The sequence below is a fragment of the Gallinula chloropus genome, assembly GCF_964237585.1.
Source record: "Gallinula chloropus genome assembly, chromosome: 22".
Classification (NCBI taxonomy): Eukaryota; Metazoa; Chordata; class Aves; order Gruiformes; family Rallidae; genus Gallinula; species Gallinula chloropus.
In genome coordinates, this window is record NC_140107.1 from 5860853 (window position 1) to 5883802 (window position 22950).

Sequence of the window (22950 nt, forward strand, 5' to 3'; positions counted from 1 at the left end):
TGTTTTTGTTCAGTCCCAGATTTACTCCTGGTGCTTTTTAGTTGCCATTTGCTTTGTGAGGACTTTGCTGGGATCCTTCCACCTCCCCACAGTCGCTTGCTCCTTGTCTCATGACCCAGTGAAGGTTTCCTTTGTGCTTCTTTCCCTGTGGTAGACATAACACTGAAGTACTTGAAAGGATTGCCAGGCACTAATCTCCAGCTGTGTTCCAACTAATCCTGCTTCAAGGTAGGACTTGGATCTAAGTCAGTTCTTGCTGATGCTGGCGGAATGCCTGCAGATAAGGGCTGGGCAGCCTGGATTGCTGCTGGAAGAGCACGCAGCGGGATGGGCGGTAGGTGCTTTTCTCTGGAGCTGGGTCGAGGTATCAGTGCTGGTGGTGAAACAGGCTTTGTTCTTCTCAAGGTGGCAAACTGCCTTTGTTACAGGTGCTGTGCCACGTCTGTGTCTGCAGAGTTCTGTGGGGAACGTTGTACAGCCCCCCAGTACCTGCACAGGCTCTTGTTGGAGCTGAGCACTTGTTCCCTGCTGCAGCTCTGCTCTCCTGGCAGCTTGGCCCTTGTGCAGCTCCCTCCAGGCAGCCCCAGCAGGATGGTACCTGAGAGCAAAACCAAACACACTGGAGCAAAGTTCTCCCTTGTTCTGTCTCCTGGTGCAGGGATCAAGGCAGCTCCTTGTCTGTTGGTGGTGGGACCTGGCTCGACCTGAGCAGCTCCTTATCCGCAGGGGGTGTCGGGATGTGGAGGCTTAATGGGAGAGCTGCAAAGCTGCCCTGCATTGTGTGTTTTAAGTTACTGAGGTTAAATACAGGGGGTGGAAGGTTTAGGAAATGGCACCAACTCCTAAAAGGCCTCGCTTTTCCCTAGTGCTGGGGAAGAAAAAAGTCTCAGCTGCTGCTTTTTGATTACTTGGTACAAGAGCAGCTTTTCTCTCTTCTTTTTACTGCTGCTGTTCCAAATCAAGGATGGCAAGAGCACCTGAACTTGAGAGGGTGAAAGCCTTTGCTGCACCTCTCTGACCCCGAGGAAAGCAGCTCTTCCTTTCTTGGCCACAACATCCATCCACAGAGAAACAGCAAAGGGCTCGTGTAGCTCAGGGTCCTGTGCGTGCCGGCGGGTTTTTGTGACACAGTCTGTCAGCTCTGCTTTCCCTGTGATACGCTTCAGTGGTGCTGTGGGGACACAAGGGGAAAAGGCAACCTTTCCAGCCTCTGGCAGTGTTTGTCACCAAAGGAAGGGGACAGCCCGTTGTGATGAGGACAGTGTCTGATGGTGGCAGCCCTGGGGCGTCAGCACATCGATCAGGGCAGAAAGCTGAAGGGCGGACGCTTGGATCCCAGCGACAAGCCCCGTTCTGCGGGCACACAGCTCTTCCCTCCCGCCGCCCGCAGACGGGTGGCAGCAGCCACTGCAGGATGGGTGATGCTGACCAGCCCTGGGGCCCAGCAGAGAGAACAGTTCCTCATCTAGGCAGCTGCAGCTCCACAGCATCCACAGGTGGGGTCTCGGATCACTTTGGGAACAGCAGTGCTGCCGCCTGCCAGAGTGTCTGGGGATGGATGCTGGAGTCAGTCAGAGTTCAGCAGTTTTCCCTAAAAAGTCCATTTTATTTCTGAAGTCCTCCATTCTCCTTCCTAAGCAACCCCAACAGACCTGTGCAGGCTGTTACCTGACCGGGAATGGAAGCTCAGAGTGGTGGTTAAAAATAAATCACAAGTCCTTTGCTTGCAGAAGAGGAATCCTGAGCAGAGCAGCCGCTGTCCTTATGGCCACCAAAGGTAAAGCAGGAGAAGCGCTAATCCCCTGCTCAGCCTCGTCACCAAGAGGATTAAACAGGAGTTTATCGAGCAACAGCAGCCGAGAGAAGACACCAGGCAGCAGGGGCAGCCACGTCGGGGAGGGCTCCGCGTATCAGGTAAGGGGGCAGAGCTGGGGAGGGGGAAGCAAATGACCCCCTTGAGCCCATGTCCCATCTGCTGGGCTCTCACCCTGCAAATACTCACCCTGCCTGGGGCTTGGCAAGCCCGGGGTGGGTGCTGGAGCGCGGCCGTGCCCCACGCGTCCCTCCGGTGCGCAGAGCACGGCGGGTGAGCGAGGCAGCGGCTCCGCAGGGCCCAGGCACATCACTGCTCCATCCCCTGGTCTGCAGGGTGCCCATGGGCCGGCAGCGCCGCCCACCCACACCGAGGTGGAGGCAGATCCTGCATGCCGGGTGCCGATCGCTGCTGTCGCTCTCCAGGACGGCGCTCTGGGCGCTGCGGTGGCTCTGGAGGCTGGCGTGGGTGGGTACTGGGGTCCCCTTCACACACTTGTGTCGGCTCCAACCGCGGCGCATCCTCAGAACGGGGGCCAGGGCGTGGGGTGGGGGTGCTGCCAGGCCTCTCTCTATGCACTGGTGGCACAGGGGGGTGTCACCACCCCATGCAGCAACACAGTGGAGGGATGTCAGGACCCTTGTCCTCGGGGCGGGGGGGTTGGCTCTTGTTCAAGGCACTGTACAGTTCTGCCCACCAAGAGCCCTGGGATGCTGCTCGGGGCTCTGTGCTCCTGGGAAGGGGGTGTTGAGCCTTGTGGTGGGTTTGAGGCCTGTGGTAGGTCTGAACCTGCTGCTGTCACCGCATGGCTGCCATCCTCTCCTCCAGTACCTGCTGATCTGCTACAAGAGCTGCTGGGATGGCGCCTTCCAGGTGACCGAGGAGGTAACTCCTGCCATGTGCCCCACGCCACAGGGACACAGACACAGTGCCATGGTCTGTGGGGTGGCTGGTGGTGTCCAGGACCCATCACAGCCGGCCAGGCTCGGCTGCCCATGTCTGTGTCAGTCCCTGTGGTGCTTTCAGCTCAGTATGGCACTGCGGGTGAGGCTGGGAAGTGGCAGCGAGGGGACTGAGGAGGAGGAGGACAGCGACTCCACTTCTGCGCTGGACTCAGGGCTGGCAGGTGGGTCCCTGGCACGGCAGTGAGAGCACATGGGGGCGGGGAGTGGTGGTGGGGGATGTCTCTGGGGCTATGGGGCACCAGCGGGAGCAGAGCTGTGGTGCCAGGGCAGCGGCGGAGCGGCAGCGGCCTGGAGATGCCAGCGAGGCCGTGCTGGAGAGGCTGGACGCGCTGGAGGCCGACGTCCGCTTCCTCTGCACCGAGCTGGGTGCTGAGAAGCTGCTGTGGAGCAGCCGGTTCCTGGAGCTGCTGCAGGAGCAGCAAGGCCTGCGCCAGCGGGTGAGTCCCCCGTGGGCCCCCGGCCCCCCCGGTCCCTGCTGGTACCAGGACCCTCATGCCCCATCCCAGCTGCAGGAACGCCCATGGAGGTGGGACGTGCGTGACAGCCCTGAGCTGCCAGGGGACACAGAGGACCGAAGTGCCAGTGCGAGCGAGGGGGAGAGCCCAGCAGGTAGCAGCTGGGGACTGGGGGGGCAGGGGGCAGTGGCCAGGGAGGGGGGACCTGCCGCCTGCAGCCAGACCCGGGATGGAGCAACATGCTGAGCTCTGCCAGTGCCCAGCATGGGGAAGGCACTGGCTCCCACCTGGGCAGCAGTGGTGGTCACTGGGCTGTCCTGGGAGGTACTTGGGAAGGGAGGGGGCCGGGTCAGGGTTGGGGGGGTGGTGGTGGTCAATGAGAGCAGCTCCTGGCCCTGCTCAGCTCCCAGTCCTGTGCACCAGTGACCAGCTGCTGCTGGGCGCCTGCCTGGGCACTCCCACACCCAGCAGCTCTCCAGCCATCACGTCCCCTCTCGCCCTTTTGCTCTGTTAAAGGCCGCCAGTGGATGGAGCCACCCTGGCAGCCAGCCCCATGCCCAGGCAGCCTTCTGAGGCCAGCAGCTCCGTGACATGCTGAAAACGTATGTGGTGGTGTAAGGAGGGTGTTGGTGAGATGGGACGGAGCCACATGTCCCTCCCTGCCTGGGCACTGCAGGGGACAGGCCAGGACGGTGCAGTCCCTGTTTGTGCCTCTGTGCCCCCATTCTGCCCAGTTGGCCCCAGCCAGGGCAGCAGAGCTGCAGCCACAGCCCTGAAGCTGGAACCTCAGGGTGAGCTGCTGCCTCCTGCACTGCCCAGGGCAGGGCCCGGCCATGTTGTGTGCAGGGCCACAGCCAGGCCTGGCTGTACCCTGGGCTGGTTGTGTCCGGTGGAGCCCAGCGAGGAGCATCTTCCTGAGCCGTTGGAACCAGCCAGAAGCTTCCAGGAGCAAGGAAGAAAGTCACTGCCAGCTCCCTGTCAGCTTGCACAAGGTGGAGACACTGGGGCCACGGCTGAATTGCAAAACCCAAGTGCTGCCCCATTTACTTCCTCCTTGGCCACACGAGGCCTCTCCATCAGCTGCTCATGTTGCAACGCTGGGCTGGCTCCTTGCAACAGCACTGGGTTTGGGAGCAGGGCAGGGCGGGGGTGGCCCCTGGGGTGGCCAAGGAGCCTTTGTCCCTTAAGGGGGTGTTCAGCAGCGACCTCTGTGCCCCAGTCCAGAGGGGAAGAGGTGCTGAACTGCCACCGCATCAGGCACAGCGGCAGAACCCCACCTCTACACCCCAAAAGTTGGGTCTATCCACCCCTGCCCCCCAAAATGTCAGAGGAAGCAGCTGGGAGAGGGCAGGGGGGCTGGAGGAAGGTGCTGAGCCCCCGCTCCCAAGATCTTGAACCCACAGGCCCCCATGGGCAGCAGGGCCAAGCTCAGCTCCCTCCCAAGGCGCCCAGGCAAAGGGCTGCCCCATGCCTAAGCCCCTGGCTCAGGGGGCTGCATGCTCCGCCCCCTCCCCCCCCCAACATCCCCCCCGTGGCTGCTGCTGCTCTGCTGCTGTGAAATACAGGTGGCTGTTTCCACACCTTGTGTTTTCTGGGCTTGTCCACATCTCTGCGCCACCGTGAAGCCCCCCCTGGGCCCTGGAGCTCTTTGGGGATTGGGGGGGGGGGGGGGGGGGGGGGGGGGGGGTGGTGCAACATGCTGACACAGAGAGGGCACCAGTCCCCACCCGTGGCAGCTGAGGGCCTGGCCCGGAGCAGTGATTCAGTCCGGGAAGTGTTGGCTGCAAACACCAAGGGTGCTGCTGGAGGGGTGGGGGGACACACACACGGGTGGCAGCAGCGCTTCCCGCCCGGCGCTAATCCCGCCTTGCGAGAAGACTATGCAAACCAGCCGCTCCTTGCCCTGAGATGGGCAAATTCTTGTCTCCGCCGATCCCAGGGCTCCGAAGGCGTCTCGCCGGCCCTGTGTGCACAGCCCTTCCCCGCAGGCACCACGCTGCCCATCACCATCAGCTGCCTACACGCTTCCCAGCGGTGACCCCGCAAGTGTCTGGCACTTAATAATGCCCAACAAGTGTTGGGTAAAGGTGGTGGTGGGGTTACCTGCTGGCAAATGGCCAAGCACAGATGCCCCAGGACAAAGCAGCCTGAGAGAGGGGCCCCAGCCTGAGGCCACATGTGGCTCCAGCTGTCACTGCCTCTGCCCAGAGCCTGGTGATGCCACCACATGTGTGCCCCGAGCCCCCGCCCTGAGCGTTACTTGGGGCATGAGGTTGTGCCCATCACCAGTCCCCTGCTCCCCACACCAGTCAAATGCCCTGATCCCTCACACAGACCAGATGAAACTCCAGTTTTTCTCCAGTCAGTGCTCGCTATGGGCTGCGGGCAGAGCCCCCCCAGCACAGGGCTGAGGGGCTGCTGGTCACCCTGCTCCCCACCATCCTGCAGCCCTGAGAACTGGCCCCCAGCCCTTGGCTTTTACAGGAATACTTTTGCTCTGGCTTTATTGCCAGCACCAGCAGCCTGGTCTGGTGCCACTTGGAAACAAACGCCCACACACTGTGAGAAGCTGCTCTGACCTTGGGCTTGCTGCCTTCCCTGAAGCCCCGGAGAGCCCATGGGCACCATCCCCACAGCCCCAACTGCAGCCTCCACACCCACCTGGGGAGCTGGCCCTGCACAGGGTCCAGGGACAGGCTCCTACAGCGAGCAGGGATCATTCCTCCCAACATGTCCATGCAACACTCGGTACCGTCAGGGACCTGATGCAATACAAATAACAGCAGCCTGACTCACCCTGCACCAACCTGGCTCCTGCAAGGTGTTTGAGGTGGGACATCCCTTCATATCACCAAAATAAATCAGGTCCTGAAAATGAACCACTCCTGCTTCAACAAAACCCCAACCCCCAAACCGCCCAGCCCGTCTCCCACAAGAACCACAGCAGCACCCACATGGAGACACCACAGGAGCACTGGTGATGTCCGATGGCAGCTTGGCAGTGATGTAACAGGTCCCAGCTCTGTGCTGGAAACCTCCTGCCAGACCCACTCTGCCATGAACGAAGTTTGGGAGGTGGAGGGTGAAATCAAGCATTTCCTTGTCCCTGGAGCAGCCCCCCATGGGTGGGCAGCCCCAGCTGCAGCACTCTCACAGCCTCCTCTGCATGAAGCAATAGCTGTCTCGCAGGCTGCAGAAACCTTTCCCCCCAGGCCACGGCACCATGCAAATCTTCCTGACCTATTGCTCAACCAGATGCTGTATTAACTCCAAAAGTTTTGTGCAATGTGGGCCTTCAGGGAAGCTCGGGGCTGCTTCTGGCCTGTGGCTTCACCAGGAGGGCTGAGCTGGCTGCTGCCACCCCACCGCTGCTGCAAGGGGCTGAATTTTGCTCCAGGCAGTCTGCTCAAGGGGAAGCAGAGGCAGTGAGAAAGCTCTTCTGCTGCCCTCAGGCAGCTCCTGAAGGGAAAAGTTTGCCCTGGCAAAGCAGAGCCACAGGGAACACAGGGGAATTCAGGAGCTAAACCCTGAGGAATTCTGCTAACTGAAAAATGCGTGGCTGGAGGGTGAGCATCCAGGGGTGAGCTCCAAGGGGTGCCTGCCCTCTGCCACCCTCAGCCTCCCTTCCCTCGGGCAGGACCCAGACCTGCTCCAACCCATTGCTGTTCACTTTGGCACAACACCTGCCCTGCAGAGCTACACCCTGCTGACACTTCTCTCCTACAGCAATCTGTATCCCAAAACTACCCCAAAACCCCACGCAGCGCTGCCGCTGTGCTCAGGCCACCTCTTCCTCTCTGCAGGGAGAGAAACAACCCTGTGGCCTCCGAGTTGGGGGGGGAAGAAAACAGCAGTTTGATGCTAAAGCTGTTTCCTTGTCAGGTGGCCTGCCCCGGATGGGTGGCATTGCCACAGCCCCCCACGTGACAGCACACACACATGTGCTCCTACTGCATGGCAGCCCCTTTCCCACGGCCCAACAGGAGCCTTAGGTCAGATTCCTGCCTCTAGAAATGCCTTAAAAATGTTAAGAGTGGAACTCTCCACATCCTGGAAATCCCCCGATGGGAGGGAACCAGCTGGGTTCAAAGAGAAGTTCAGCCAGCAAGAAGGGCACCAGGCAGGGGAGAGTCAAGCCAGTCCCGAGAGCAAGCTGGGGGGGGGCTCCATAGACCCCCTCCAATGTGCTGGGAGCTGGGGGCTACATCTGCTGGCCAGGGCTGAGTCACTGCCCTGCCCTGGGGAAGGAGGAAGGAGCACACAGCAGTCGCTACCCTGACCTCTGCCACAGCACAGCTTCCCCTTTCTTCCTTCCCTCTTTTGAGCAGCAGTTTGAAGAAAACACATCAGGCTGTTCTGCAGCACAGGCTGCTCCCCCCTCCTCATTCAGCCTGTTCTTGGACACTCACATGCTGCACAGGGTGTTGAGAAGAACACAGCCACCTATTTAGTGCCTTTTCCATCTATTTCTAGCACACCTGGGAAGACAGAGGGGAGACTGGTCTCCTGTACCCCCAAAACACACTGGTGTACCCCCTTGTTCCTCTTTGGAAATGCACACACACTCCCCCAGCCACCCACTCTCACATCAGGAGTTCTTCCTACCCCACCCTTCTTGGTTCCCTTTTGTGGCCTCGTGCCTTTGAGAAGGGTGCAGCCACCACAGTGCCCTGCTGAGGATGGGCACCCAGCTCCAGCAGGGAACAGGGCAGATGAGAAGTGGGAATGACTTGCCTGCTGGCTGGTGGCAGCACACTGGCTTTGGAAGGGAAGAGCAAGTGATGGATGGGCTCTGTGGGCTTGTTCAGCAGAGCTCATAGCTGTTCTGCCAGCTTCTGTTGGCCCCAGTGTCCAGAAGCAACTGTCATCTCAGCAACTCTTTCTTCCTCATGGTTGTGCCCGCACTTTTCAGGGGTGTTCTGCACCCACTTCTCCAGCTCAGCCTGGGAGTCCCCTTCCAAGGAAGTATTAGGGGTCAGGGTAGGAAAAGCTGCTGGGAGAGGAGCCTCCTGTGGAGCTCAGCACGAGGCCTTACCAACTGCACGAGGCTGACAGGCTGAAGCCTGGGCAGCCCCTCCGAAGTACCAGAAGCTTTCAACACCGTGCCTGTGACCTCCTTAGCTCTGCAAGCTGACAAGAGCTAACCTATTTCAGAAGGGTTAGAAACCCAATGCATGCACACAGCAACCATGGCAGGTCCTCTCCACCGCTGCACCCCGAGGAAGTGGTGAACCACAGGATGTGTCCTGAAAATTCCACAACAGCAGCACGGTGAGAGCCTGCCCCAGCGCAGCAGCCCCTGGCACGCAGGTAGGCAGCTCCTCCAAACCCAGTGTGGACCCCTGTATGAGCAGGGGCAGGGGGGGAAGGGTCTGTAGCAGTGAGAGTTTGGTGCAGCAATCCCCACAATTCCTGAGCAGCACAGGGAATGGGCCACAAGGGTGCAGGGAGCATAAAGCAGCACTTACATTCAAACACGGGATGCTCCAGGGACAGGAGTCAGTGGGTTCACTCATCCAGATGGCCTGTGTGAGAAAATGAGTCCAGAGGAACAGCAGCTGGATTTCCATGGGGTTTTCCAGGCGCTGTGGCAGCACACACAGCAGCAGTTTGTGGGAATAATTTTGACCAGATTCATGTTAGACTGACACCCCCCTCCCCAGCCGCTCTGTGGGCCACCAGGACTGTTGCTGCAATACCAAAGTTATCATCACAGCCAAAGTCAGTTGCCACCAGCTCTTCCCTTCCCAGTTATGGTTAACAAACCTCTGTGCTTCTGTACCAAGTTCTTTAGCTCTGTCAGTCCAGCTTCAACAGAAATGAAAACAAACTTCCCCCCCCCCAACTACACATCCTGTAAAACTAGAGTTATCTGCTGGGGTATTTTACTGGGGGACCAGCCTTAAAACCCTGCAGCATTTTTTAACTACAAACAGTAGAAAGGTCTTGAGCTGGTTAAAAGGTCTGATCAAACCTGTGACACATCACTTGGCCCCCAGCCCCCTGAGACCCCAGCCACCACACAGGCAGAGCCACCAAAGCACTTCAGGTGACACCATCCAGAGGGTTCCCCTCCCACAGCCACCACAGGTTTCTGACACGAAGCGCTGTCTCCAGCAGCACCTACTCTCCTCCCTTCTGATTAACCAGAAATAGCCATTGCTCTGTATAAAGGGCACAAATTTGATTAAGACAATAAAGTTACTGAAATGAGCCAGATAAGAGCACGCTGCACTGTGGTACAGCCGGTGAGAGGGGAAGATTCTTATAAGCCTGAGCATTGATAATTCCCACTGCATTTCCTTTCCAGTTCATCACAAGGCTAGAGTGGAGCCTTGACATATTACAGCTAGCACCTTACTAGGCTTATAACTGGGTAAAATGTGCATTTATTTCCAGACTATACTGTGGAACTGAAATGCAGCCCATGCTATTTATCCCCAAAATAATATTGTTTAGCACCCCAGCTCTCCACCACCACTGCAGCTCTCATGCCCCCTCCTCACACCTCAGCTGCCAGTGCTCACGCTAACCTGGGCAGTGCCAAGCAAACACTGGACATGCTATTGTCTGCTCCAGCAATTTGGAGCAATCCAATTTTTTTTTACCCTCTACACTGCATCAATTAACAAGCTGGCCAATCTCCAGCACTGCTGCCCTCAGACTGTGTACAGAGACCTGAGATGGTCGGGAAAACCCAGTGAGGAAGGTCAATTTCTCCAGCCAGTCAAAATGTTGAATCATCTACCCAAATTAAAAAAAAAAAAAAAGCCACCAGAGACCAAATAATTCAACTCAGCCTTTTTTTTTTATTTATAACACATTAGTTCTTGCTTTGCCATGGCTCTCACATGGCTGCCTCCAGTCAGTACATACACTATATACTGCGTATCGATACAGAAAGCTCAGCGAAACGGCAGCTCGTGAGTATAAAATGTTAATCTTCTGATTGCAAGAGAAGCAGCATCTATCAGCAATCCACCAGAAAAAACAAACTACACCACACCAAGTATCACAATGGCCGAGTTGAGAATAGTACTAATTAAAACCAGCAGCAAGCAGCAAGTTGCTGGGCAATAACATTAAAAACCATTTTTTTTTTCTTCCTGTAATTTACAAATATGCAAAGTATCAGGTTACTTAAAATTAAGAAGCATTTTGCTTACTAACATGAAACATTACTAATTTGTAATGTATCATAATTCACCAGGTATACAGGTTTCTGTGTCCCTGTGGTTTTTATGGCACATGGTGCCAGTCGGGCAGGTCACGCCTCGGACAGTCAGAGGGAAGAACAGTGATTGACAAAACCCTTCCCAAAAAAAAAAGGTTCTTGGGAACAGCTGTACCCTGCTCTCACCTTCACAATTTGCCACTCTACGACCTCGGTTTAACCACAAGACAGACATTAAAAATAAACATTAACAAAACCACAGATACAATGTGTATCAACAAATCAACTGCTTCTGGCCTGCAAGTGCAAGAAACATCTTTGCATCCTAAGCACAATGAAATCCCAGGACCAGAACCAATTACTACAGCAATTGGTTTTGCATATTTAAAATTTGTTACAGTATCTACAGTAAAAAAACCATCTTACAGAGTAAGAGTGAACAAGAGGGAAACAGTCTTACCATATTAAGTCTTATTGTGTATTTTTGGATGCTGCTGTAAGTTTGATGAAGCTGAAGGGGATGGGAAAATGTTGGTAAGGAAGATGAAGTGACAGCTTTACAGAGGAAAAAACATTAAGGAATCCTCAGAACAGTACTGGCAGCAGTACTGAATGCTCAAAATTATTGCTGTCTGAAGACAAAAGGCACAGCATCATAAATCCTCTGTATGCTGTATGGAGATAGCCTAGGACAGGATACCAGCCAAGGTCAATGTTCTCAAGCTGCACCAGCAGCATCGTCACCCACATGTGCTGACCACGCAACTCACACACAGCTCTGGAGCAGCGTCAGGCCTCCCACCCTGAGAAAGGATTGCAAGCCTTGCTCCACTTATTTCTGGGGGCTGAGCAGCCTGCTAAGCACTTGTGGCAGGTGTTGGAGGGACTACCTCTTCTCAGGCAGGTAAAGCTTAAGTGGGAGGGGCACAGAAAGGATCATTAAAGAAACGCAGCAAGAAAACCAAATTGAAGTCAGCTAAACCTAGGTACATACTAGATTTATAATCCCAACATTTTCCAGCAGGATTTAGTAAAGAGGCTTACTGAGGAGCTAAGAACAGCCTTGACAATGCATTTCAGTCTTCACAGTAAGTCTCACACCACTGCAAGGGCACCCCCTGATCTTTCACCAGCCCCCAAGTGCTCCTTCCCTGAGCCCGATGATGCACTGAGCCATCTCAAAACCAAAGCAGAGGAATAAGGTCACATGCAGGAATTTAGGGTGTGCCAGACTCTCCATACCACCCCAAAGGAATAGTCCTACTCTGAGGCTGCAGCCTCTTCAGCCTTTCCTTGGGAAGATGGGACCCTAAAGCTGCCTCTACAAGGGGCACAGAGTTGTGGCTAGACCAGAATGCCTGTGAGCATCCCCTGCCTGGCATCCCACCTCCAACCAGAAGCTGGTACTTCCAAGGAATAAGGAGCCCTCAGAAGGGGCTCAGAAGGAGCCCTCAGATCTGTGGCAGGTACGGAGCGCACACCCTGTCCCTCCAGCCTTCCATATGCCTGGCTGCCCTAGGCACCTGCCTCATATGCCTGGGTTCTGAGACTTGTAGGTCAGGATCTCCGCAGCGAGCCTTTGGGGATCCAGAAGCTGAGGGAATCGGCTCATCACAGCATCAACTAAATGGGGATGGAATATGCCACACAGCTTGACATGCACGTTGGCCCGCTCCTCTGCAAACTGGTCTGAGACTGCCCACTGGCAGGACTCCCCATACGCCGGCCCTGGGGCTCTCTGCACTGACCGAGGATCTCGCACGCTGGTAGATCTCACCTGAGGAGGTGGCATCTGGTATGGTTCAGACCAGTACTCACAGGAGTGGGGTGGAGGGGTGTTATACTCACTGGGCAGACTGTATTGCCCAGCATTAGCTGTGCGCATGGGTACTCCGTAGCCTGAGAAAGAGTGAGGTGGTCCTGAGTGTGGTATCTCAGCGCTATACGGCATGAAGCTAGCACTAGAGGAAGATGACTTGTGGGAACCATGCTTGTAAGAGACCAGACCATTTTGCTCCAGGCTGGGAGAATGTGGGTAGACTGGTCTCTGCCTACCGCAGGAGCAGACTGCCACCTGATCGGCATGGGAATGGTCACAGTGACCGGTAGATCTGTAAGGCCACATATCAGACAGCTGGTTTTCCAGAGACCCAATGCCTGAGTCAAGATGCTCCTGAGAGACATAAGACAGAGAGTCCATATGAAGCTGCTGGTACCTGTCAGAGGACCTGTGGCTCCCACTGTTGGGAGGGACACTGCCTGACACACAGCCTTTGACCTGAAGTGGAACATCGCTGGTCTTTGCTTTGTGGGCCACGCTTTTCCTCTCTACAGAGACCTTCTGCAAAGAGCTTTTATCACTCTCTGTGGGCACAGAGCACATGAGCTCAGCCTGGGAACCTCTTCTGCCTTTTTTCTCCTCCTTGGCACTGGTACTTCTGGTAGGAGACAACCTTGCATTGGCTCGGAGTTCATCTGCTAACGAGCGCTGAGGTTGATTGATCCTTTCAGGGTGGTAGAATTTACACTTAATTCCATAAGTGCATTTCTTCCCTGCAAGGAAAGGCAGAGCATGGAATGATGAGCTGAACTTTGCCAAGTATGTGAGTTACACCTGCACAGACACCTCAGTTTTCATGGCTAGGAGGCAGGTCTTACCATAAGGGCACTGTTGTTTCTTGTGTTCTGGCACCACAGGTTTCTTTCGGAGAAAGTTATCCAGGCTGGGGCCATGGCGCCCTAAGGGATCATCTGGAGGCATAAACCTAAAGAAAAACAAGCCTCAGTCAGGAGCACTTCACTTTCTTGGGTCAGGGTTTCATTTCACTGAGAAGTCTTCCATTTCAAAGGTTAAACCCCATCTGAACCCCAAAAAGCTCTTCTATTTCACTGCAGTGACAACTCTCATGTCACCCAGTAAAGGACAGTGCAAAATGTATCACTTCAGGCACAGGTTTTGTGCTGTTTCTGACAGGAATTAATCCTTGCTGCTGGGCCTGCTAAGATTGTCCTGTGAAGAAATGAAGTCCTAGAGCTCTCCCAGGAACCCCACCACAGCAGAGCTGCTAGGTCCAAACCACAAGCAGCTAGTAAGGTGACTCCAATTGCTTATGCCCTCATCCCTCACCGCAGCTGAGCGGTTCTGCCCATCACACTTTCTTTCTGCCAAAAAAATCTCTACAGGATTCCCCCCCCCTCATTCTGTACCCACATCTTGCTCTTCTCACACATCACTCCCAATTGCTTCATTAAAACAAGACAGCATGCTTAAAAGGAAAGGAAGAATAGGAACATACTTGTCATTAACAAAGGAGTACATCAGCAGACGCTCCTCAATGAATTTCTTCCACTCGGGACGCTCGTTCTGCAGGTCCCGATAGGTATCATTAGAAACCACGATGCCATCAGACTCATGTGCCAGTTTCACAATGAATCTGTCATCGTAACAGACCACACGTTTGCCTCCAACCCGCCTGGAAGGAGTGAAGACCAGAATTTTCTTCTTTTCAAGGTCACGGAGAATGTACTGGTCTAGAACAAACACAACTGTGAACACATTTACACAGCCCAGAGGCCTGACTACAGAGAAAGTAACATGACATGAATTTTATCACTTATTTATAAAGTCATTTCATCTCTCCACAACCCAGCCCATGTTCTCATCTCTTCTCTAATACCATCCATGAGGCTGTCAGAGGTGGAGTCCCAGCCCTGATGCCTGCAAGGCATCCAAGGACACTCTGAGCACAGGGCAGAGGCTGCGGTAACGCAGCCTGTCCCAGCCACATAACCCCCTGCAAGTGAAGAACAATTTGCATTCCACACTGGCAGGCTAGTAGCTTTTGTAGTGCCATTCCCCACACCTTCATTTCTGAGTAAAGGCACTTGGAAATCTCAGCCTTGAGCAAGTTCAGAGCAAACTTTCCCTTGGTTTGAGCAATTCTGACTGACGTCCCATCAAGCTGTAACTTTTAAGCATGTGGAAATTCTGTACAGTCTACAGTGTCACATGGTACAGTCAAATACACAGATAGCATGGAGATGTGCCCCTGAAAGAGGAAAAAACCTAATAAAAGACCTTAGGAAGAACAGTGTACTGCAATCTGTGTTCTCTGAAATATTCCTACTGACCCAGGGCAAGAACTTGCTTAGGGGAGAAGTTAATGACTAATTCTCACTGGTCAGCTCAGCTTACTGGATCTCCTACTACTCAGATCTTCCATTCACAAGTTAATAACTAGCCAGAACTTTGCAAGCTCATTAAGTGACAAAGCAGTAAGCCTGAAAAGCTACTTTTGGTTTTCATATTTCCACACCTGTTATAAGTACATCTGGTCGTGGCTGCTCCTTCCTCCAAGAAGGCACAAAGACTGTAATATCCTTGTGTCCCCTGTCCCAAAACCACTGGACAGCTAGAAGGATACCTCGGCAGGAGAACACTTCCTTATTTCCATGGCTGGAAAAAAAGAAAACACCAATATTCAGGTTATAGACAGACTATTCAGGCAACACACTGAGCAAATGGATCCAGCAACTCAGACAGGCTTTAGCTAGGAAGTGTTTGAGCATCACAGTCAGTATCTGTTGCTCATCTAGTGTGAACAGCAAAGTTTAGCACAGAATTACTATGCTCTTAGCACTTCTGTCTACCAGTAAACACCAAAAATCCTCAGTGGGAGGGAGAAAGCAGCCCTAACTGTTGCAACTGCTCTGAGCGAGCCACCGCTTCAACTCTGGACTCCACTTTATTTTTAGCCCTGAGTACAATGTGATCTTGAATACCCTTTGTCCTATTCTGCCAGCTAACACCAGTGGCTGACCTCCACCAGCACAAACTGCACCCTCACTCTGTGTTTTGCTTGTAAAGTTAAGGAAAAGACCACATTTCATGTACTCAAGGACTTCAGCACTAGGGAAAGACACTTCATTATCTTCTGGCCCAAAGAGTCAGTTACAAACGCACTGTTTGCACAAAGCAGCAGCCTCTCCTGTTAACAGGATCACTGCTGAAGGTCTTAGTAGCACTTGGCAGTTTGAGAACAAAGTTTGACAACAGCATCACAAGCCACATACCAAAGCAAAAAGCTGCTGTTTAATTTTTCATTAGGTCAGACCACTTAAGTGTCCAGAAATTCTAAGAGGAAACTACCACTCCTGTTTTACAAGTGCCAGTATTTACAGTGTAATCAGCTCTTCTGTTGATAATGGCCCTGGCAAGCTTTCAACAATTCTGTATTACAGCCCAATTTGTCATTCTGGGAATCCAACAGCCTGCATTTCAGGATGACACTCTGGTAAGAAGTACTGTAACTGCAGATAACTGGTCTCATAGCTCAGTAAGATTTTCCCCACACGAGCACTACTCCACCTGCCCCAAGTCCTACTCTCCCCATCTAGGTGTGAATGACATTTCCACCCCCACCACTGCTCACCACGCTAACAAGCTCCCCCATAATGTAGTTACTAAAGAGCTTACAACCCAGCTGAGGCACAGCTACAACAGGCTATTACTGCAGCACCACCACACCACAAGAAAGAAACTATTTCTCCTCCTGTCCTCACCCTCCTCTGAAGCTATTAAGAAAACTGAAGAGTTGGACCAAAATAATTACTCTATATTTTAAACACCAAAACCAACACCTGAAGAGCTACCTAACACATGGTCATTGTGAGCCCCACATCACAGAAAGGCTGACAGGAACAATCAAAAAAAGATTCTCTCTAAGTTTTCTCCAGTGTCAGCCTGGCTTTGCTATAGCCAGACAAGACAGAGGCTGCTGTAATCTTTTAGAGATAAATGAGAAAAGCAGAGATTTCTTTTTTTTGAGTGCCTGCTACCAACCTCAAATCTACAGAAGGGAGCTAATTGGGCTGATCTGATTTGGCATCAGCCAAGAAAAAATTCCCTTAGAAGGAAGTAAAAGCTAATTTCCACTATGATTTGCATATGTTTGTCAAGAGCTGTTCAGGGAGGCCGCTGTACACACTGCAAATGAATCAGCAGGGAACATCACACCATCAATACAGGAAGTTTCAGAATGGAATTCCCCTTCTAGCACATTGCTTAAAAAAAGCCAGACTGCCTTTCTCATGTCAAACTCTGCCCTATCAGCAGCATTATTACTGCCTGGCCTGCCCTGAGTCACATTTGCTGTGATCTCTCCTGCTCTTTTTGGGATCACTTTCATGGGCAAGAGGCTGCTTATTCAAATAAAACACAACCAATTCTGCTGCTGAAATACAAGTGCTTATCTAAGGTAAACTTCACTGCAGGAGTCACACTTATCAGCCCAGCTCTCACAACGGGCCATTTTCCTCAGAGGTGCTGGAGAGGCACAGCAGCAGTGTTGTGCTCTCCCACAGCCACCCAGGTTACATCCTTAACTCTCCAGCCCTGCTCGATTCCCATCAGAATTCCTGCTCTGCCCTGGGGACTGGCAGGCTGTGTTGGGTTGTGGGGCAGAGTGCACCCTGTCTCTTCTCAGTCCTGTTCTCAGAACTGTCAACCATGGCTCAGAGAAAACCACGCCTGCAAACGTACCTCCACTCAGCACTTTCACCTTAGATAAAGACTACAGCAACGCACGTAGCAGCTCTGTGTGCATGTTCCTGGTTGGTTTGGGTTTTGGTTTTTTTTTTTTAAAGGTCTGTGTACATACACATCACAAGATTTATTAAGCTAAAACACAGCGGAGGAGGCTTGCCTTTGAACAGCAACAACAAAGCCCAATTCAGAAACCTGGTGTGGTAAATTAACAGCCCAAGACCCCCTGCGTGGAGGTTGGGGCAGGCAGCATTCACCATCACAGGGGACAGAAGCTAAGGAGAAGGTAGGGACATCAAGCCAAACAAACACCCAGCCCAGAGATTTTTGGGTGCTTCGCAGTTATTCATGCTGCTGCAGTCCCAAGTTACTTCCCCAAGCCAGCCTCTGGCTGCAGGACCTGTACCATCAGCACCAGAACACCCACAATGCTGAGGGCGAGGAGGAGCCCTGCCTTGGTGACACCATACACTAGAATGTCCCTTTGGCATCCCATCCTTTCTCTACTTCCTATGGAAATCTAACCAAAATACAAGAGTCACAATTTGAAGACAGGTCTCCACTGCAGGAAGCAGCTCCCTATTACAAAGGCTTCTCTAATTAAACCTGTAATTATTTATTGAGCAACTTCCTGCTACAGAAACTTACATAAAGCCATTAGGTAAGAGTAAAATATATCTTCAGTTATCTGCCTCATAAGTTAGAAAAAAAAAAAAAGAAAGAAGAGGGAAATGACTGTATTTCCCATGAAGCACACCCATTCTTGTCAGAACCCCGTGACCCCTGGTTACAGGCTGCCAGAGACCACAGGCAGAAGAGGCTGTCAAAGGCAGGCAGCATCAATACGTGTGATGCTCATCCTCACCAGGGCCATACATACAGGCCAGATGCCTCAGAGTATATCACCAGCCACTACCAGGGCATCCAGCAGTAGGTGTTTACAGGGAGAAAACCCCACTTTTTCAGACTCTTGGCACTTGTGCACCTCACAGCCAGAGGCCATGCCCAGCAGCAAGTACTGACAGCTCCGGAGAGACCACCACGTCCTCCATCCAACCCCCCAAACATACCTCATGGCCACGTTGCTGCCATCGATGACGATAGGCTTCAGGTTCTCACTCTCCGCCTCCTCCGGGGCCAGTACAGGTGCGGGGGTCTTGTTGGCGCCCCCCCCGCGCGGGACCAGCGGGGCCTCCTTGGCCTCGGGCGGGGCCTCGGTGTTGTCCCGCTCGGCCGGGCCGTGCTTCACCAGCTCCCCCAGCACGGTGTTGGTGTCAGCGTTCAGGCCATGCTTCTGCAGCACGACGTAGATCTCCTCCGAGGAGTAGCCCAGCTTGCGGAAGAAGTCCACCTTCAGCTGCATCTCGGCACTGTCGTAGGGCTCCCGCCCGGGGCTCCCCGCCTCCTCAGGCGGCTCCGCACCGGGCAGGCCGCCGGGGCCGAGGCAGCGGCTCTCGCACGGGTCTCTGGCGCTCATCCTGTCTCCGAGCCGGGACGCCGGCGGCCTGGCGGCCGGGAGCGCCTCAGGCCAGCCCGGGGCGGAGGAGACGCTGCCCACGATCATGGCTTCCCGCGGGGGACTCCCGGCCACCACTCCCGCCCCGGACCTGCGGGCCAAGACGGGCGTTAGCAGCTGCCCCCGGCACGCCTCCGTGCGGCCCCCGGCCCCCCCCCTCCGCGTTCCGCTCCCGGCCCGGCCTCCGCGGGGCCCAGTCAGGGCTGGGCCGGGCCGTACCGGGCCAGGCCGCCGCACATCGGGCAGTGCCGTGTCGTGCCCCCCACCCTAAAAGAGCCCATCTGCGCCCCCTCTCTTACCGGCCTGCCGCCGACGGGCCGCCACTGTGTCTCCATGGGGCCGGAGCAGGCCGAGCGAGGCCGCCGCTTTATACCGAGCCCAGGGCAGCCCCGCGCCAACGCATAAGGGCAGAGCGGGCGAGGGCGGAGCGGCGGCTGCTTCCTGGTCCGCCCCGCGCCCCGCCCGGCCGCGGCCCTGGGTGGGGTAGGAGGCCTCAAGTCCCTAGCTTCGGCCTCACGGGGCGACTTCGTCTCGGGCCCTGCTCCGGGCTGCGGCCTGGCTGGGCCTGGGCCTGGGCCTGGGCCTGCCAAGCTAGGCGAGCAGAGCGGAGCCGGGACTTGGCCGCCCTCCGCCGCGTCCTTGGCCCCTACGGTTCCCCCCCGATGCCCTTCCCGCCCCGCCGGTGCCTCCTTGCGGAATAACCCCGGCAGATGCAGAGACAGGTCCCCGCTGCGAGCACCTGGGGTTTATGCAAATCGTGTTGCAATAAGGGCAGATTTGCCCCGACAAGCGTGCTCGTTAGGGAAATGCTCCCCGTGCTTCCTGCTCTCCCCCGGGGACAGCCCCTGCTCCCCGCCTGCGCAGCGGCCTTCGGCCTGGCCCACGCAGGCTGTGAGCAGAGCCCAACACGGCTGAGCCCCTAGTTAGCAAAGGCAGGCAAATCCTGGATCAAAGGGGTCGATGCGGTAGAGAAGCTGGTTCCTCTGAGGGTTTTCCAGCTTGCCCTTGGCTGCCGTTACTCTGAAGTTAAAAACATTAAAACATCAAGACTCCAGTCCTGGCCCTTTTTTACTTCCCTGCCCCCATCAGAGATGGATGTCAAATGGTAATGAGGCCCTGAGTGCTGAAACGCTCTCCCTGCTTCCTGAGAGTGTCTCCTGATAGTACGCTGTGCTTCCTGAGAGCATCTCCTGATCCACTGTGGGGTGTGAGGAGCCATCAGCCTGCTGCCCCTTGCCATGCTGAAGACCAGGCTTTGGCCTAGGAGTGCTCAGGAAAAGCATTATTCCATCCCTGGTACTCACCACCCAGTTGGAAAGCAGAGGAACCCCACAAGCTCAAACAGGAAAGGGAGTGAACACAGGAGGGGATGATGGGTTGTACCAGGTGTGGGGACAGCCCTGCTGTCACTGGGGAGTCGCTGAGAATGCAGCACTGCTCTTTAAGCCAAGCCGAAGCTGCAGGCAGCCTCAGGCAGAAGGGATGTGTGAATGCACAGCCCTGAGCATCGGGCACATCGCAGAGGTGCTCTGTGCATTTTAACATAGTGTACGAACTGCACTTCCAGCAGCTGGTGCTTGGCTGCAGCACAGAATCACAGAATTACAGAATCTCCAGGGTGGAAAAGATCTTTGAGATCATCAAGTCCAACCGTACCTGTCCTCTACTAAACCATATCCCTGAGTACCTTGTCTGCCCATCTGTTAAACACACCCAGGGCCGGTGACTCAACCCCCTCCCTGGGCAGCCTGTTCCAGCGCCCAATAACCCTTTTGGGGAAGAACTTTTCCTTAATGTCTGATCTCACCCTGCCCTGGCACAGCTCAAGGCCATTCCCCCTCGTCCCATCACCAGTCAGGTCATTGTAGGTGGCGATAAGGTCTCTCCTCAGCCTCCTCTTCTCCAACTGAAGTCACCTGATGGAGAGACACGGCAGAGTGCAGCTGGAGGTGCAGCCAGTGTCTCGTGCCGTGGTGGCCCCTCTGGCACCAGCAGTGACCAGCCCGAGGGTGCCCACACAGGCCCCACGCCATGCGTGCACCGCGCAGGAGTCTCTGACACAACACATCTCTTGCACCACTTTGATCCCAATGTGATGTGAGCGGCTGTGATTCAGCCTCAGGAGGCTTATCAACCCTGGCTTTTGGAGGAGATAAGAGCCGACAGGAAGCATCTGTCAGCCACCAGTACCTGTCCCCTGCCTGTTCGCTAAAGCCGCCCTGACAGACCGCGCGTAACTGCAGGAATTAAACTCACATTTCACAACATGGAAAAATTTCACGTCTCTTGACTTCTGATTAATCATTCCCAAACAATTTAATGAAGGTAGTTGCAAATTTGCTTCCCTGAGGCCATGTACCAGAGCCCAACTTAAGAGCAAGGGAACTCTCCCAGTTACAGGAATACATTTGCATTCATCTTCCTTGTGGTTACCCTGAAACAATCGTTTTTTCTTGTCTCTGGCCGTGTCTGAAACCACACTGTGTACTCAAGAGTAACACACACACAGAGGCTAGATTCAGATCAGAGATAATATCCTTAGTCAGTACTTAAGTAGGTGCTTTCCCAACTCTTCTTTCCCTTGGAATCTACTCCAGTCAGCATGAATTCAGCATTGTTTGTTTGATTCTGCTTCCAGGCTAAAGCCTATTGCATCAAAAAGTATGGCCACAGATGTGCTTTTTATAGGAAATACCCCAGTAAGAGCCACAAATCTGGATCTTCTGATTTATGCAGAACAGTGTCAGCAACTGTGTGCTGCCTGTTTCAATTTGGTAAAAAGAGGAGCCAGGATAGAGGGAAGGTCTGTTGGTTTCTCCACGCTCAAAGTCAGAGGGGGTCATATGCTAGCCGCACCCCAAAACTCCCAGTGAATACTTTGGATCTTTTTTCTTTTTCACATTTGCAAACTGCTTTGAAGAGAAAGTGCTTCGGCTGTTTTGCATCGCGAGCGCTGTTGTGGAGGGCTGCAGCTTCTGAGGGTATGAAGGTTTCCAGAACAAAGCCCCTGCCAGGATCACTGCTGTGCCGAGGTTCTTCACTACACGTACAAGGCAGGAGACTTCATCTCTTCCCTGAGGCGTACGAAGGCTCTCTGACACAGGGAGAGGGGCTGGAAGAGCAGAGCTGTCCCACCGTGCTGCCTCTGCCTGCTGCTGAGAAAGGCTCTCGGCATCTCCGTTCCAAATCAAGAAACGGGCTCTCACTTAATTGGTGTGATTATAGTGTATTGACCTGTTGCACTCCACAGCACAGGGGAGGAGGTACTGCGGTTAAATTCCTTGTGCAAGCAAGCCTGGAGTCTCCTCGGGGATAGTCACGCCTCTGCTCTGCTGTCCTCTGGACCTCACGCCGAGCAGCTGCTGCTGGGCTGCCTGCCTTCCTCATGGTTTCCAGGAACCAGCTGTAGTTCTCTTCCCCCAAATACTCCCCAAGGTCTTTGCCCTCTCAGTTCACACGGGGGTGTTGTATCCATCAGGACTTCAGTAAGGCAACCAGGCAGGGGATGGTACCCTGCGGAAAACCACGACTGTGGCAGCCTGCTGCCATAGAGTTTGGAGCAGTGAGTTCTGCCAGAGTTGGGAATGCCAGAGGAGCTGCAGAGCAAAGAATCAGGCTGAGAGGAGGGAAGGGAGTTGTATTCAGAGGAGCCTAAATAGCCCCAAGTCCGGCAGAGGCACGCAAATAACAGTTTCGTGGGTTTCAGAAGGGGTCCCGAGCCCCTCCATGGTGCTTTGCAGTAGTACTTTCCAACTGGCACGCTCCGTTTCCACATCCAGACACCACCAACCACCCCTTGTCTGTGGGGAAGGTGCTGTGCGCAGCTGAGATTGCGTGCTGTGGTGCATCAGAGCTCAGGCCCTTAGCTCACAGCCATCCGACTTTCTCTCTGCTGGGATGGTGGGGCTAGATACCAGGGGACATGGTCCTGGTCCGCCAGATGAGGTGCCCAGTGGGATTTTTTGGAAGGCTGGTCTGGGGCTGAGCAGGAGCCAGCACTGCGCCAGCATTTAGATGGCCACATCATCCCCTTTCTGCCACGGGATGAGCACTGCTGAGCTGCCCAGCCCAGCTCGTGCCTCTGTCCTGCTGCAAGATAGCTGCGCCCACAGGAAAGAGGTGGAAATCCCCTCTGCAGCACTCCATGTGCAGGGTCTTTCCTGAGGAGGAACTTGTGAGAGCAAGGGGTGGGGGGACAGCGGGCAGGCAAGGCCAGATGTGAGACCACAGGATGAGCCAAACCACACCAGGCCAAGTACCAAAGGCAGCCAGCAGCGTGCCTCATGCACGTTATCTTTCTGAACTAGGCCTTCTAGGAAGCAAAAAAGGAACAGAAGCATCCAGAGGCCATGGTGACAGTGGGAGCCCTGTCCCCAGGGTGGGCTCAGTCCCTCCCAGTCCTCCATCTCCTTCCAGGTCCCTACTGACGCAACATAAAGCTTTCCTCCAGCCTGTTCCTCACTCATGAACAAGTCTCGTAAAA

General features: G+C 54.5%; 1 protein-coding gene across 1 annotated transcript; it reads right to left on the bottom strand.

Annotated features, from left to right (window-relative positions):
* Nucleotides 1–11823: 11823 nt before the first annotated feature.
* ZC3H12A (zinc finger CCCH-type containing 12A) lies at nucleotides 11824–18830 on the bottom strand. The gene is made up of 6 exons (XM_084274199.1): nucleotides 18767–18830; nucleotides 18022–18558; nucleotides 14724–14863; nucleotides 13704–13938; nucleotides 13066–13172; nucleotides 11824–12960 (listed from the first exon to the last, which is right to left on the bottom strand). The coding sequence occupies exons 2-6, from the start codon at nucleotides 18513–18515 to the stop codon at nucleotides 11936–11938; spliced, it is 2001 nt and encodes a 666-aa protein (XP_084130325.1). The 5' UTR covers nucleotides 18516–18558; nucleotides 18767–18830; the 3' UTR covers nucleotides 11824–11935.
* Between the last annotated feature and the right edge of the window lie 4120 nt (nucleotides 18831–22950).